The 15,789-nt window shown below is 38.2% G+C and overlaps 1 protein-coding gene across 1 annotated transcript in view; it reads right to left on the reverse strand.

Moving 5' to 3' along the window:
• Positions 1 to 15,789, reverse strand: part of oprl1 (opiate receptor-like 1) — a gene marked incomplete at its 3' end in the record, with an annotated part of 67,259 nt that overhangs the window by 9,226 nt on the left and 42,244 nt on the right. The window contains 3 exon segments of the mRNA XM_079226111.1: positions 6,047 to 6,137; positions 7,440 to 7,622; positions 8,255 to 8,342. Coding sequence (XP_079082237.1) covers positions 6,047 to 6,137; positions 7,440 to 7,622; positions 8,255 to 8,342 — 362 coding nt within the window.

Consider the following 15,789-nt stretch of genomic DNA (forward strand, 5'->3'; position numbering starts at 1 on the left):
TATAGCAATCAACTTCACACTTGGCAGGTATCTTGCTCAGGACCCAAGGGAGTTCAGTGACACATGTGGTGCAATTCATCCAGATGGTGGCGCTATAAGTGTTTGTCTGTAACAACGTCACTAGCTCTATGCGAGCACGTCAACATCAAACTTATCTGTCGTTTGCAGAAACGTACAATGCTAAACATGTTCCTGTTTGCAGGGCTGGAAAAAATAGAGATTACCACTTTAAAATGTAAACAAAACCGACCCCCCCTTTATGTTGGAGCAGAACCAAGACTTTGTAAACCAAGTTTTATATAGACACTTGATAATAATACTTTACATAGAATTTATACAGCGCTTTTCTGAATACTCAAAGACACTTTACATAGGAATCATTCACCCACTGATGATAGGAGCTACCATGCAAGGTGCCACATCAGGACTATCTTACATTCATACACCGTAGGCGCAGCTACGGGAGCAATTTAGGGTTAAGTGTCTTGCTCAAGGACACATCGACATAGGCTAGCGGAGCCGGGGATCCAACCGCCGATCCTCTGATTGGAGGACGACCCTGCTCACCACAGTCACACTTAAACTGTGTAAGCGGCTCAAAACTACAGCACGGACTGACACTTCTGTGCTGCCAGGAAACACTTTGACACATACCCTACAAGTCTTTTGGATGGATTACTAAGAGCATCTATTAGTGACAGCAGGGCAGCTGCTGATTATAGCCTCCTTCCTGCCACCGTGTCCTTGGGCAAGGCTTTTGACCGCAATTACTGAGAGAGTCATGCAGTGACTTTTCCTGCAGCAGTCAGGTTATGAAGCTGCTTGCTTTGTTGAGAGGAGACAGCGAGATGAAGGGAGGATGGGTGAATGTTACTTATCCCTGAGTGTTTCCCCAAAATGTGTTGTTCCCTGAATAGCAGTAGCAGTCACAAAGCAATATAGATTATAAACAAACAGCTACAGGGCAAGATCAACAATGTGTCATATACATAGGAAGCAGAGGAGAGGAAAGGTGGGAGGGGAAAAGAAAGGAGATGATAGTGGTGATACATGGATGAGAAGAATGGTGAGAGTATGCAAGAGAGGTGTGGTAAAGAGATGAGGATAACTGAGAGAATAGAAAGGGAGAGGAGAATGAGATGTGAATGGAAAGAATGTAATGACAAATTAATAACAATTAAATAATAGTTATGAGATGAGGATGAGAATAAAGTAAAAGTAGTGACAGGAGAGATACGAGAGAGACTGATATGAGAATACAATTTAATGGATGGAATAAGATGAGAATAAAATGAGAAATAAATGCCAAGGATGAACGAAATTCAAATGAAATTGACTTGAGATTGGAATGAAGAAGACAAGACTGAAATGGATGAGGTGAAAATTAAATGAGGGAAATTCATAAAATGAGAATGGAATTGAGATGATAATGGCAGACATAACATCACAGAGATCAGAATGAGATGAGAATATCATGAATTGTATGACATTAAGATATACATTTAAAAAAAGGAGCAATACAATAAAAAGAACAAATGAGTGATGAATGAGCCTCAACAGGAGATGCATAAATTAAATAGGAGAGCAGAGATGTAGCTCACCTGTCGAGGAGACTAATAAGAATGATTATAGGATTAGGCTGTAGCTGCAGGCTTATGCTGGATCGATATCTAACCACTAGGCCTCCCATTCCCCTGCTAGCTGCAGCATATTACTTGATTTAACTGCAAAATAGCCCTGATTATAGCCGTGCAATGTGTAGGCATGTGGAAAATCACTGGCGTTTCAGTTAGTGATTTCTTTATGTTTAGTGATAACACATATTAATAGCAATATTGTTGTTTTTCCCCTCTTTGTACCAAACAGTCAGCACTTACTTTGTATGTGTAATGATTATCAAGAAACAGATTAACATTACACAGAACAGAAATTGTAAATTAGTATTAGAAAGCATTCCTTAAGTGTTAAAAGAGCTCACTAACTGGGGAATTCCGATAGTTCACACGTCGAGGTGTCCCTGAGTAAGACACCTAACTCCTAGCTGCTCCCCGGCGCCTCACAGGGCAGCCCACTGCTCCTTAACCAAGGGTGGGTCAAATGCAGAGAAGAACTTCACCAAGGGGATTAATAAAGGACAATTCCTTTCTTTCTCATTGAAAGTAGAGCGAAGAACAACATGGAGGCTTTTTTATTGCTCTTCTCCTGATTCGCTTCGGTAAAAGTTTGATTGACAGATGGTTCATCCAATCACCTGCGAGATATATATTTTTTGTTCCTGGTCGTTTTAAAATAGTTTCCAATGACCACTTCTTAATACATTTAAACTATGTTAGGTGAACTATATTTTGACATGAAGTTAACAATTGTACCTGCTCTACAATTCGGCACACTTGTGTATGCCCAGTCATTTATAAAAAGCTGTCAGATTGATGTTTAAACTTCAACAATTAAAAGTCATATATATTAGGATCTTTCTCTGGACTATTGACATATTTTGGCCATTGAAAGCAAACAATAAAATACATTTGTATTAATAAAATATAATGCTTTATGATATCCTAAGAATTACTCTTCATCTTATTCTCCATTCTAACTTTAACTAAACACGTTATAAACAGTTAGGTCCCACTGTCATAACACAAATGAGTAATCAAGCTAAACAAGTAGTGTGTTAAAACTGCAGTGGGCAGGATTTCCTTTGTTCCAAAACAGAATAGAGGCAAGAAATGTAGTTTTACAAGCCAAAAATCTCAGCAGCTGCTGAAGAGATGTCGATCAACCAGCAATCAATTAACAACCCTGTTTAACAACTGACAACATTTGTTCACTTTCTGCTTCTTTTTATAAACCCTATATATTGCCCCTTTGAGGTCATATGACATTCTTTGTGCACCTGTTACCATATAAACTGAGCAGAATAATTTGAATTGTTTGGCCTTTTTAGGAGAAGAGCTGCCATCTGTGAGCTGTAAACTCCAACAATAAGTGTGTCATGATATCCACGGCTGCCAGCACGATCAGATCACACACACACACACACACACACACACACACACACACACACACACACACACACACACACATACACACAAATGCTCATCATCACTCTCACACAACCCTATAAGGCAAATGCCCTGCTTTGAAACACACGCACACACACACACACACACACACACACACACAGAGAGAGAAAGAGAGAGAGAGAGAGAGAGAGAGACGCAGCATATCATGTGAATAGAAGAAGGACCCAGCTGGATGCACTCAGCAGAAACTGATAAGCAGCTATAGGAGGAGAAATGAAATAAGTCTATCTCAAACTGAGAATGAAACTACTGTTGTCCATCAGGTGTTAGGTATCAAAGAGAGTAAGGTACACAACCAAAACAAAGCATTTTGTGGCATATTTGTTCAAACCATAAATATAGATAACAACCACCCATACAAAACATTATTATATTACAATGAAAGCGTAAAGTCAAGGTTTTCTTTTGAATTTACACACGACAGCAATCGCAGCACTACATACCTTTCAATAACGCTTGCTCAAAATAGTCACGTGTTCTGCACTTTACTCGTTATAATACATTACTGGCTCTGACCGAATGCAGAAACATCCACATTCAACATATCAATGGTTTGCATAAATAATAACTTTCTTTTCTGGGCTAGTGATTATAAGTCAAACTTCCCAGCAGTTACAAACTAATTTAAACTTAAGTATTTGCAAAGAATGCAGCAGAAAGTTGCAGCAGCCTTTCTTTAGTTCAAAGGCAGTTGTAGCTTTTTTTTATGTATGAAATATGTATCAAATTCCAATATACAAATCTTTATTGTGCCTCTATTCAGACTTGGCCAGACATTTATAGAAGGAGCCTCAATGCTTGCAGAATACTTGGCATCTGGTGCAGAGGGAGGACAGTGAGTTGAATAGTATGAAAGCAGAATAACGTTCTCAGTTCTCTCACGGGTTTAAAAAAATATTTTGCAAATGAAACACTGACACTTAATTAATATTATGTGATTAATGCTATTTTTTTAATTTTTTTTAGATCTTATCACTTTTAAATTATTTTTCTGTGAGTGTTTTTGATGTTTTAGGCTTGTGTGAAACGTGTATGCTGCCATCTTAGCCAGGACCTCCTTGTTAGAGAGATTGTATATCTCAATGTGATTATTCTGGCGAAATAAAGGTTAAATAAAAGTAAATCAAATGTAAATGGATGACAGATTATCCACATGTCCATGCTCTCAAGCCTTTGAGGCCTTGTTTTTCCCCCTTCAACAATCAAAACAGGAAGGATGAACCAACGATGAAAGGCAGACTTCATAAAGGCTTTTTACAGTCATTAAATTGAGCGTACGGTTGATTTCCTTAAACAGTTGCTCCCAGCTCCTATTCATGTCAAGCATGGACAGATTTGGCGTTACCATGAGGGTTTGGTGTTAAGATGGCTGAAGAAGTGGTCGATTTAATACAATCTGTTCAATCATCAGTAACATTAAACCAACTTAAACGCTGCCTTAAATACACAATACAGTGGGACATTTAGACAAGAGCAGCAATAAGTCTTTCATTCTGCAGGAGCCCAGCATCCTTCTTTCTACTCTCAAAGGGTGGAAACAAAGACAGGCATAATGTACACATTAAAACCCAGAAGCCGGTTAGAGCAAATTATCTATAAGATAAGTAAATACCCAGTTAATGTTACTTCTTGTAAGTTTTGTAAGATCGCATGCTCTCTGGGATTTGTTTGGTACAATGGAAACATTGCGAGCAGTCTGAAGTCAGATAAATTACTAATCAAATTTGTGGCTCCGAAATTTACATTCAGAACAACAATATATTGCACAAGAGTTCAAATTACACATCGCATGCACATTATTGAAAGAGGCATGCATGTCTGAATTACCAAACCTGTCTCCTCCAAAATTATATTCCCATACAATTTTGAGGGAAAACTATTTCCTCTTGGATTATGGGTAGCAGATTTAAACCACATTATACATTAACACATTGTTAACATAAAATGAAACAAAACAAAAACGCAACAGGTCTAGTAAAAAAAAAACACATCATGGTCTGACTATAAATCTGCAACTCTGTAGGGAGACGTACAATGTCTCTGTTTCAAGCTGAATTCCCACTTTATTGCATTATGGTTCTTCTTTATTGGTATAATAATGTGGAAATGAGGATAGTTTTGGGTTTCTGCTGATTTCTGAATCCAGTTGTATTTTCCTCATTCAGTTTATCTCAGTCATGCATATGTATATGATGTAAATGATAATGTTACCACGTTGCACGTGTTTTTTTACTTTCACTAAATTTAGTCTCCAATCCGACCCACTCAAAGTCATCAAGTTTGTAATAATCAAAACACAAAAGCGAGTGAGTCATGTTGTTATCTCATTGGCCTGTCAACGTCACCTCTGCTGAATGTTTCAACAAAAGAGATCAAGAGCTGAAAATCTCTATATAGTTTTTGTAGACATAAATGTGCACCTGCTGTGTGAAAGTTCATAACAGGAAGCACCATGTGGAGTATCATTTGTCACATCGCAGGGACACGGTTTGATATCTCTGTACGTGTTTGATAGGAAATGAAGAGGAAAAGACGCATCACGCAACAATGTGTGTTGAGCCTATTAGTCAGATACTGTGCGATTAAAAGCTATAAAAACTGGAATAGCAACCCTTGTAAATGGGTTCACTCACACTCAAAACTCTCTTGAAATACAGCTTGGATATATATGCAGAAACTGTCTTGCACTGTTCGACAGCTGTGCATGATTTTGCACATTGATTATACATTCAAATGTACACAATCGCAGAACAAATGCATGCAAGGTACAGCTTGTAAGGTGATATATGGCTGTTTGTTTCAAATGCACATGTGGTGAAGGTGCATGCATATGTATTTGCCCAGGTCAGTATGTGTTTGTGCGTGTGTGCGTGTGTGCGTGTGTGTGTGTGTGTGTGTGTGTGTGTGTGTGTGTGTGTGTGTGTAAAACTGTGTAACTGTATGTGTAACTGTGAATTACTTACCGTTGTGTTCTGGATCCTCCTCGACATTTCCCAGGATCATGGCCGGCACGCCAAAGGCTGAAGCCAACACCCACACACAGATATTCACCACCTTGGGACAAGATAACATGCTGGTAATGGTAAAACACATTTTGTACATTTGAGCTTAAACATTTTAGAAGTAGTATCTTTTGTTTTACTTTGCTGAGCAATTAAAATCACTGTTCAAATGCCCATCAGTGAGCCATCACAACACTATCATAGCAGGAAAAGCTCAGTGACAACTTAAACAATTTTTCTGTTACACTAAGATTTTCAAGTAAGTCAGAAGAGTTAGCCTCCATACACAATACCAGGACCCTATAACTGGTAAAAGCTAAATGGAATGATGCTATTTTTTTGTTTAATTACACACAATTATGACATTGTCAGACTCATGAGAAACAAAAACAACCTGGCTTACATTTTCCACAATGTTCCCCCGGCCTCTGACTGTGTAGTAGAGATGAGGAGCAGGCTATAGTGGTCTGGTAAGTGTACTCAAGTGTTTCCAGCTTATTTTCCGACCCTAATAGAAGTCACGTTATGCCATGCGACCCGAAAATACTTTTTCCCATACACCTACATTGGTAAAGTTAAAATAGTTTTTGAGGGTCAACAGCTTCCCAATATGAAACACTAAAATATCCCATATTTAAATCATTGGGTACTAAACGTTGTAAAATGCACTGATAGCCAAAACCATATATATTTCTTAAAATAAACTGCCATTCATGTGAGCATATGCAGTATTAATCCCCAACACTTAACAGACTTTGTTGTGTAAATACAATTGAGTTATCCCTTCTTTTATATGTTTACATCTGAAAGGATTAGATCTGCAATCTGCTGTTGTGTTTTAGTGTTTTCAAGTCTTCATCAGTACTTGAAAAGGCACAATTCTTGAGTTTGAAACTGCTGATATAGCTTACACTCTTTCTTTATATGCCATCATATACAGATATATCCATACAGAGTACAGTGAATGGCAATAGATAGATGTATAAATAGACCACAAACTTGAGGGTCATGTAACACAGTGCAACTCCAGATTTACCGTCTTCATTTACCGCAATTAATCAATTATTTGATGTGCAGTAATTGTATTAGACAATGCTATATTGAAAATCTGCTTATTGGTGATGTCTGAATGTGAAGACAGTGAATGTGCTAAAACACATGCAACATAAAAAATAAAAAAAACTGACAGGCTCTGTATCTGTTTATCTTTTTTCAGTTTCCCATCATGACATCAGCACACATAGTCAGGTTAAAGGACTGGTGAGCTGAAGTGACTGAAATCTGACTGGACATCAGCGGTCATTTCAGGGACAATAAAGGTAAATATCGCACTTTGAAATGAAAACGCTTTTACCTTGGCCTTGTGAGGAGTCCTCATGTCCAGCGCTTTGACAGGGTGGCAGACTGCCACATACCTGTCCATACTCATCACTGTCAGGGTGAAGGTGCTGGTGAACATGTTGTAGTAGTCGATAGATATCATCACCTTGCACAGAGCGTTCCCGAATGGCCAGAAGTCCAGGACCAAATCGGCACCCTGGAATTATCCGGATATCAAAGAATGAGCATATGGATACAGCTGGAAGCCAGAACAACTCCTCTGTCATATGACTTTGGACCGTCAGCAGTTTTTGATATATACATACATACACATATGTCTCCACAACCACATTTTGCCATGATGACTCAAATGTTGTGACTAGTAAAGGAGGGTCTTATGAACATGTTGATGCTCTGAAGTGATACATTACCAGACAATATACTGACCAGTATATTGCATGACAAGACAAAAAGCGATGAATCCCTCAAATGATGATAATGTAAACATAGAAGGATTTTAGAGGAGCACAGCATGCTAACCTAACCTCACTTGAGTTGGAAAGAAGTGTGCACGAACAGTTTTTTGTCTTGGAGTACAGAAAGTGTAGCTTCGTATTATCTCAAATGTATTCTATGTCATGGTTAAGGATTAAGCACCTCTTGAGATTGGAGAAAGAGACTTCTCTTTCAGCAAGACACACAATAACAAACAAGATCAAGCAATTTAAGACATCGCCTTTAATGCCATTTTAAGTTGAAGCAAAAATAATAGTTCAGGAAACAGTGTACAAAGTCAAGGGCGATCCTTTGGTCTCCTTGTGTTATATGTGTAACAGTAGTAAGTCATACCTGGAAAGGTAAAGTAGCCAGGAACAAAGAGTCCGCCAGAGCCAGGTTAAAGATGTAGATGTTAGTGGCCGTTTTCATCTTTGTGTATCTGAGGAGAGAGAAAGCACAACAACACAGAAGCTCAGTCAAATGATGAAGCTTGAACCATGCAGCTCATTTCACTGTAGGTCACACACACAAGTTGATAGACAGACAGTCTGTGGGGCAGCAGGCGCTGACTTCCATTAGATCGCACAGTGACTTTGTGAGGTGCTGCTGCTAAAATTGCCACTTTTCTGTGTGCAGGTTTTGAGACTAAATGAACAACATAGCCTTCAAAAAGGCGATGAGTGTGTTAGCTAGACATATTGGACTGATTTTGACAATGCTGGTTGATCTATGATCGCCCTCTCTTGAGCCCTCTGTGGCTTTTAATATTCATCAGTCTTTCCCCTCGGGGTGAGAGGGTCTTGCTCAGGTAGTTTGTGTTGCTACTTTGGGTGGTCTTGTTACTTTTTGCCTTTGTTTAGACAATGTTTTAATTATATAACTAACACAGTGGTAAGAGGTAATATCATTGAAAAATATCAGAATTCAGTCTCTGAAGCCAATGAATATCCTCATAACATTTTACGTGGATCTTAAATAATAGTATACATTAAAATTAAAATTGATTTATAGTCCACTGCAAAAAAAAAAACGTAATAAAAGAGTCACTCATTTTATGAATGTGTCTGTTGCTGTAAATCTGCTGATTTTTGCTTCTGCTCGCCTGGATAAAACTTTTACAAAAACGCATTGCAGTCAATGCGTTCATCTCCCCCTCCTCTGCCCTCCCCCTTCATTCAGTTTGGCCTCAAGCTCTTTTGCACTTTCCCTTTTCTCCTCAAAACATCTACGTTCTTTCATCCTTTCTCTCCGCCTCCTCTTCCTCGTTTTTTTCCTCCACATAACCTCACCCCTCTCCCAACATTTCCAATTTTAGATAACGCTGTACACAACACCCCACTCTTTATTTAGATCTTTCACTCATCTATTCCCTTGCATCTCAACATCTGTGTCTTTCAGTCTTCTATCCTTTCATCATTCTCATTACCTTCCTCTAACTTTCAGGTCTCTGTATCTTTCCTCCTCTTCACTTGTAATCCATCTCAAAGTCCTCGGCTCTTTCTGATTCCTTCCATCCATCCTGCATCGGTCTTTGTTGCATCTCAAGTTTCACAATGCTGAATTTAAGTTATCCTCAATACTTGTATGATACTGTAAGCCTAAAAATAAATATCGTTACTGTTGCATCTTCATGTTGATAATATTGTCATAGATTAATGCTTTGTCAGTGGTTTGTATGAATGAAAAGTATTAAAAAGAGTGTGTCACTAAATCTCAATTCTCCACCTCCTTCTTGGGTAAAATGCCGCTCAGAGTAGAGCTGAAAGTAAACAGTGACACGGTTATTTTGTATTTCCTTATATGGACACTAGCGTAGCTAGCTAGCTAACACAATGTGATGCACTTAGTACACCAAAAGCAGCTGTTTGATGAATGACAGACAAAACACGTTTAATGACATGCATTGGTCAAAAACCTTTTAACTCCATTTGAGCTTGATTTTTGTAAAATATTACTTATGCAATTATCTGTCCACATAAAAACAAAAGTGTTCAATATGTTTTTTTAAACAGGCTTTTCTCATTTTCTGAAAATGTACGATGGCGGCAATGGACAAAACAAATGGACTCAAAGGAATAGTCAAGAACAGCTGCAAATTTAACTCAAGTAATCAAAGTTGCAAAATGGGCAGCATAGAAAAAAGGACAAAAGGAAATCAGTTGCTGAAGGGCTGTCGAAAGCATTTTCCATAATATTAAACCAGATAATCTTAATATATACAGAGAAAAACATTTTATTAGAGTCTCTAGATTGAGTCTATTGTCTCTTCATGCATTTATCACTTTGTTGTATTCCTCCCTTTGTCTCCTTCTTTCTATGCATCTTTCCATCCTGTCTTCCAGACCCCTGCATCTGTTCTGTCATTCCTCCTCCTCCTCTCTCTCCATCCACCTTCCCACCACATTAAATCGTCCCATCCTTGCTCTTTGAATATATTTCATCTCCTTTCAGTCTCTCTGTTCATCTTGCATCCCGTTATTCCCCCTTTCTTACCCCTCTTTCCACACCTTTTCTCCCTACATCACCATCTTTATTCTCTCCTTTATCCATTCTGTTTCTCACCTCATCGCCTCTAATCCTACTCTTCTCTCTCTGCCTGTTTGTCCTCCTCCTTTACATTCTGTCTTTCTTCCATTCCTCCCCTACTTCTCTCTGCGTACTGAATACTTGCTGGCAGGCGAGTCTTCAGAGAGAATATTTCATGGCTGTTCAGCTTTCCTCTCCCCTCCTCACATCAGGGATCAAATCAACCCAGCCAAATTCTCCATATATGTCTGTTTCTCTTCTCCAGAACAACTTTTCTTCTCTCTCGCTCTAGGTTTCACTTGTCTTCTGGCCTTCTGTCTCTCTGGGTCGAGAACTATTCTCACTTTTTTTTATTTCGACATTAGCTGTCTCCTGATATTCAGCCCGGTTCCCGACACTATCTCATTTTCTCTTTCTCCCTTCCTTTCTCTCTCTCTCTCTCTCTCTCTCTCTCTCTGTCAGTCAGTAAAAGTATAATTGCATTCCAGTTATGAGTGAAAAGGCTCCTGGCAGCAACAGAGAAGAGAGAGAGTTGAATAAAGAGGACAAGACGAGAAAAGAAAGGTCAGCGAGGTGAGCCCATGAGCAAAGAGAAGCTACATTCTGTAACATACAGATTAACACAGATGTATTCACCGATATTCTTTTGATGATAGGAACATCCTGTTTTGTTCATGTACAAAAGAAGGAAGAAAAAGAAGTGTCCAAATATGAAGGTAATAGATTATTTATTCATACATAACAAACGTCTTCGGAATATAAGTCACTTTACAAAGAAGACCGTGTGGTTTGATCAAATATCATGCAAGGTTGTGTCCGTTCACTTCAGCTGTTCATATTGTGTACAATTACTATATTAGCCATCAGGACAGTTGTACAATGATGACATTTGCAGATTATGTTATCAGCCTTTTAACTGTTATAGAACTCGGATCAACCTCTTCTACAACTGGTGATAAGATAACTCATTGATTTTAAACATAACAAACACGACAGAAATTATCATTGATTTGAGGAGAAACTCCTCTCTGTCCCTGCACTTCTGAATGACATAACCATTGCAAGTGTATAGGAGTACAAGTATCTAGGCACTAGTATTAAGAGCAAACTGACTGAAATGCTTACAACAGGGGTCACTAGTAGGCGGACTGCGGTCCGGGTCCGGACACCGTGGTATCTGGACCCAGACTTAAAACCGATAGATAATTGAGAATTATAACATTTTGACATATTGACATATTGCTTATATTTTAACAGCTTGAGTTAGAAGTTATTTCTTATGTCGTTCTCCAAAAAGAGAAAAGTGGACAGCTTAACCAGAGCCTTTAACCAAGAATAGACTCTTATATGTTAATTCTTCCCAAAGGAAGTTCAAAACCAGTATGTTTCATATGTTCATGGGCCTTGGGGATTACTAAAAGCGGCGATGTGAAGCACCACTACGAGACAAAGCACACATCTCTTGAGCAAATGTACTCACTCACTTCTGAAATAAAAGCACAGAAAAATAAACCCACAAGCCCATTACGATCAGAATCCTAACACATTAATTCACTGCCCAGCAATAATGTTAATAGAGAGGAGAATGAAGCTGAAAAAAGTGGTTTTAATAACCACAGACAACTGCATACAAATTCCTCTTTTTAGAAGATGATAAGAATATAATATAGTGGCTTTTTTGGGTGACATCACTTCACACCTGACGTACTTTATTTTAAGATGCAATTTTTTTTAAAGCTTGCTGTTATTAGATACTTAAAATGAGATAAGATAATTTATTTCTTAATAGAGTGTATTATTTATAATTCATCCAGTTCAATTTGAAATCTGACAATAAATGTTGTTCAGATATTGTTCAATAACTGTTAAGCTACTTCAATAAATATAGGAATGAATCATAGCAAGGAGTCCCTGTGACAGGGCCATGACGTCACTGAGACTGTAAACATCAGCGCATACCCTGCGCCGTCCAAAAACAATATTCGTGCCCTAAAAGAGAATATAGTCAAACAACTTAGCGGTCGGTAAAACACACAATAACATGCTAATTAGTACAGTTAACCCAAAACAAAATAAACATGGATAAAAAACAAACTATGACTTATCTCTGCCCAGACAAAGCCTCTTTCTTGACATCGCTCAGTGGTAATTAATGCGTTCTTCTGACTTTTCGTCTGGCGGCGGAGGAAACAGCGAATGCCGACTTCGGGAATATCGTGATCTTCCTTCTTGCAGGTTAAAGTGGTGGAGCACGGGGCAAGTTATCTAGTCCCCTTCGGGATCCAAAAACAACACACGTCTATTGTTCGACCAGCGAAGTTAGGGCTGTCCCCTCACACCAACGTAGTTTCGACTTCCTTTCATACAAATCGAATTGTATGGGATGGCGCAGAGTGAAGGTATGAGCTGATGTATATCGTCTCAGTGACGTTCCTGAAAATGCAGTTGAAAGACACTATTCTGTTTGACAATTAAAGGTTAGAAAACCAAAATCACACTTAAAAAAAGTTGGATTGTGATGGGACAGTCTAGTCTCCCATATAAAAGTCAGACTTGATTGTGAAAACTTGTTTGTTAGTCCCCCAACCCCAACTCCGCAACAGCTCATGACAGGTTTGGAATGTTGTGATTATATCACAGATAAAGTGTGTTTTTGGGCCGTTACATGAAGTGGACAATTCTTCATTTTAAGAATCAAGAATTGCTTGATGTCACCCAATAAATCATGATGTGTAGCCTTTTTTGCTTTAAATACCACCCTAATAATACTGTCAATGAAAAATTGAATGAATGAAAATTTAATGAAAATAACGCTAGTGCTTTTTAATCAATCTCAGTGTGGTTGAAAAAATCACCATGTAAGCACAAATTTGCCAGGCGATCAGGGCAGTATCTTGGCAAAAGCCCCATAAAGGCTAAATAACAGCAACATAAACCTACTGTTTCAATATCAAAGAATACATTTTACTTTTGTTGACTCCCTTCACTTCCTTGTCTTGTCCCTTCTGTCTGTGGATCGCCTTTATGGGGGTAAATGGAAAGTTCTACCACAAAAAGCAAGCAGGCTAGAAACTGTCTAGTCTGTCCATCGCTGTCCATTATTCTGAAACAACAGCTAAGCATTAGTTGTATGTATCTCAGCCAATCATTAAGTTGTTTTTACTATTTTTTTATATAAAGCTTGAACAGAGAGAAAAGAAACATAATTCGACAATCGGTAAACAATTGGGAAGACTTGCCCAATCGGATATGACGCGACAAAAAAAAAGAAAAGTACCACAAATGACACAAGAAATAGTTGTTGGTCTTAAACTGGCTCTTTTGCCTGCAACAGACATACTCCAGTTAATGTAATTCCAGCTAAACATTAATTATACTTTTCTCTTTGCCATGATTTTTCTTTTAATGTGTTCTGTTCTCTTGATGAATTAATTCATATCCACATCTGGGTAAATCAACAGCTAGGCGGGGAGCAGAGAGCTCTTCTGCCAGTTTATGGAGGGACGCACACATTCCAAACATCTGAATGTCAGCATGTCCAACCTCGTATGCACATCGGGATAAACCCAACAGTGACCGCTATTAGAACACAATGTAATATAGAATGAACAAGGTCACTCACTCACTTATATTCATGGTCAGGCATATTATGGACCTAACACCGAACAGCACATTACTTATTACTAATACGCTGTCAGAAGTATACAGCCACATGCCATCACTCAAACATGCAATATTAATATTGATGATCACATTCAAGGCAATATCAGTGAGATTAGTTTATTTTTTGTGTTTTTTTAAATGCTGCTGCATATGACTCTTCACATTCAAATCTTTGTTTTGGCTCATTTCCTGCATTTTAATGGGTTTCCTTTGTTCACACAATAACAAAGGAACTAAAAAATCGCATTACCAGGCAAAACGAGTTCATCACTGCAGCCACCGGAGACAGATAGCTCAGTCAAACAAACCGAAACAAAGACGGAAACGCTCACTTCACTAATTCAGTTTCCAAAATGACTGACTTGAATCTTATAGCTCTCATGTACAGTAAAACAAACATATGCCTCTTTACTTAGAAAACAACAAAAAAGATATGAATAAAAATAAACCTTGCTATATTCGTCCTTTCTTTCTCTCGAGCAATAACAGCAGCTAGCTTTCTTCACGATATTAACATTGAGTTTGATGTCAAAGTGAAACCAATTCATTCTATTTCTCCCTCTTTTTTGCAGCTGTTTTTTTGCCACACAGCATCAGCTCTCTTTTCTCTGTGCCCTTTGATCCCATTTCTGTTTTTTCATCTCCGTCTTTCAACTTTATTTGCATGCGACTATGATTTTTTTGTTAATATATGCAGTTAATGGATTACGCCTGTGAACCTTTCAGGAAACACATTTGTAGCAGATAATGAAATTTGCTGAATTTGGTGGTGCATGATGAATAATTGAGAGCTATAAGGTCAACATTGCAATTAATCGAACAGTAATTCCATATTTTTATCTCAGGAAGGAGATTAACATTGAACATCTACGAGAAGGATCAGAAGCTGAGTGAAAAATACTAATTATGGTTGAAAATGATCAGTCATTGCTTGGGATGGACTTTAGTTGTACACAACTTCAAATGCAGATCAATCGTTGACTTGTAACTTTTTGTATTACTGGACTCAGACCTTAAGTTTCCTTGTTGACAAGCAAATGTCATGTTTCCATCCAGTGTTACTCAAAACTCAGGTGCTCATGGAATGTTAACATAATTACTTTTTGAGGGCCTTGCTTGTCAAGGTATTTCATTCACCGAATTACCTCATTTTAGTGTTTGGATGAATAATTCATGGTAGTTGTAATGATTTATTATGACTTACACGTGTGAATAAAGATTGTCTATGTGTAAATTGCAATGCATAAGAAGGATATAATAATGAATAAGGGATATTAATGAAGCCGTATGAAATGTGTATTAGTAACAGTAGAAAGTCACTGTTGTTTTTTGTCACTGGGAGGTGTTTCAGATGTGCATGGAATGTGTAAAACAAGAACGATGCTGCATGTTATAGGACTGTGTAACTGTTCCTTTAAGGGGTTGTCAACACATTTTTGCCTTTAGGGGGCACTATTTTGGCACCCTAAGTCGAGAATTGTATGCTCTATCACCATCAACTTTTTATTAAATTCGGTTTATTATAACTCATCAAATTTGGACCTCTTCTCTCCGGCCGCGACCACCCAAAGTTTTTTTTAACTTAACAAGAGGGAGGGAGGAGGAGGATGAAATGAATCTATGGGATGACTCTTTCATCTGCCATGCTGTTCCGTTTCAAATATTAATAATCGCTTTGAATTATTCACAAACAGTCT

Source organism: Taurulus bubalis (assembly GCF_910589615.1).
Source record: "Taurulus bubalis genome assembly, chromosome: 11".
Classification (NCBI taxonomy): domain Eukaryota; kingdom Metazoa; phylum Chordata; class Actinopteri; order Perciformes; family Cottidae; genus Taurulus; species Taurulus bubalis.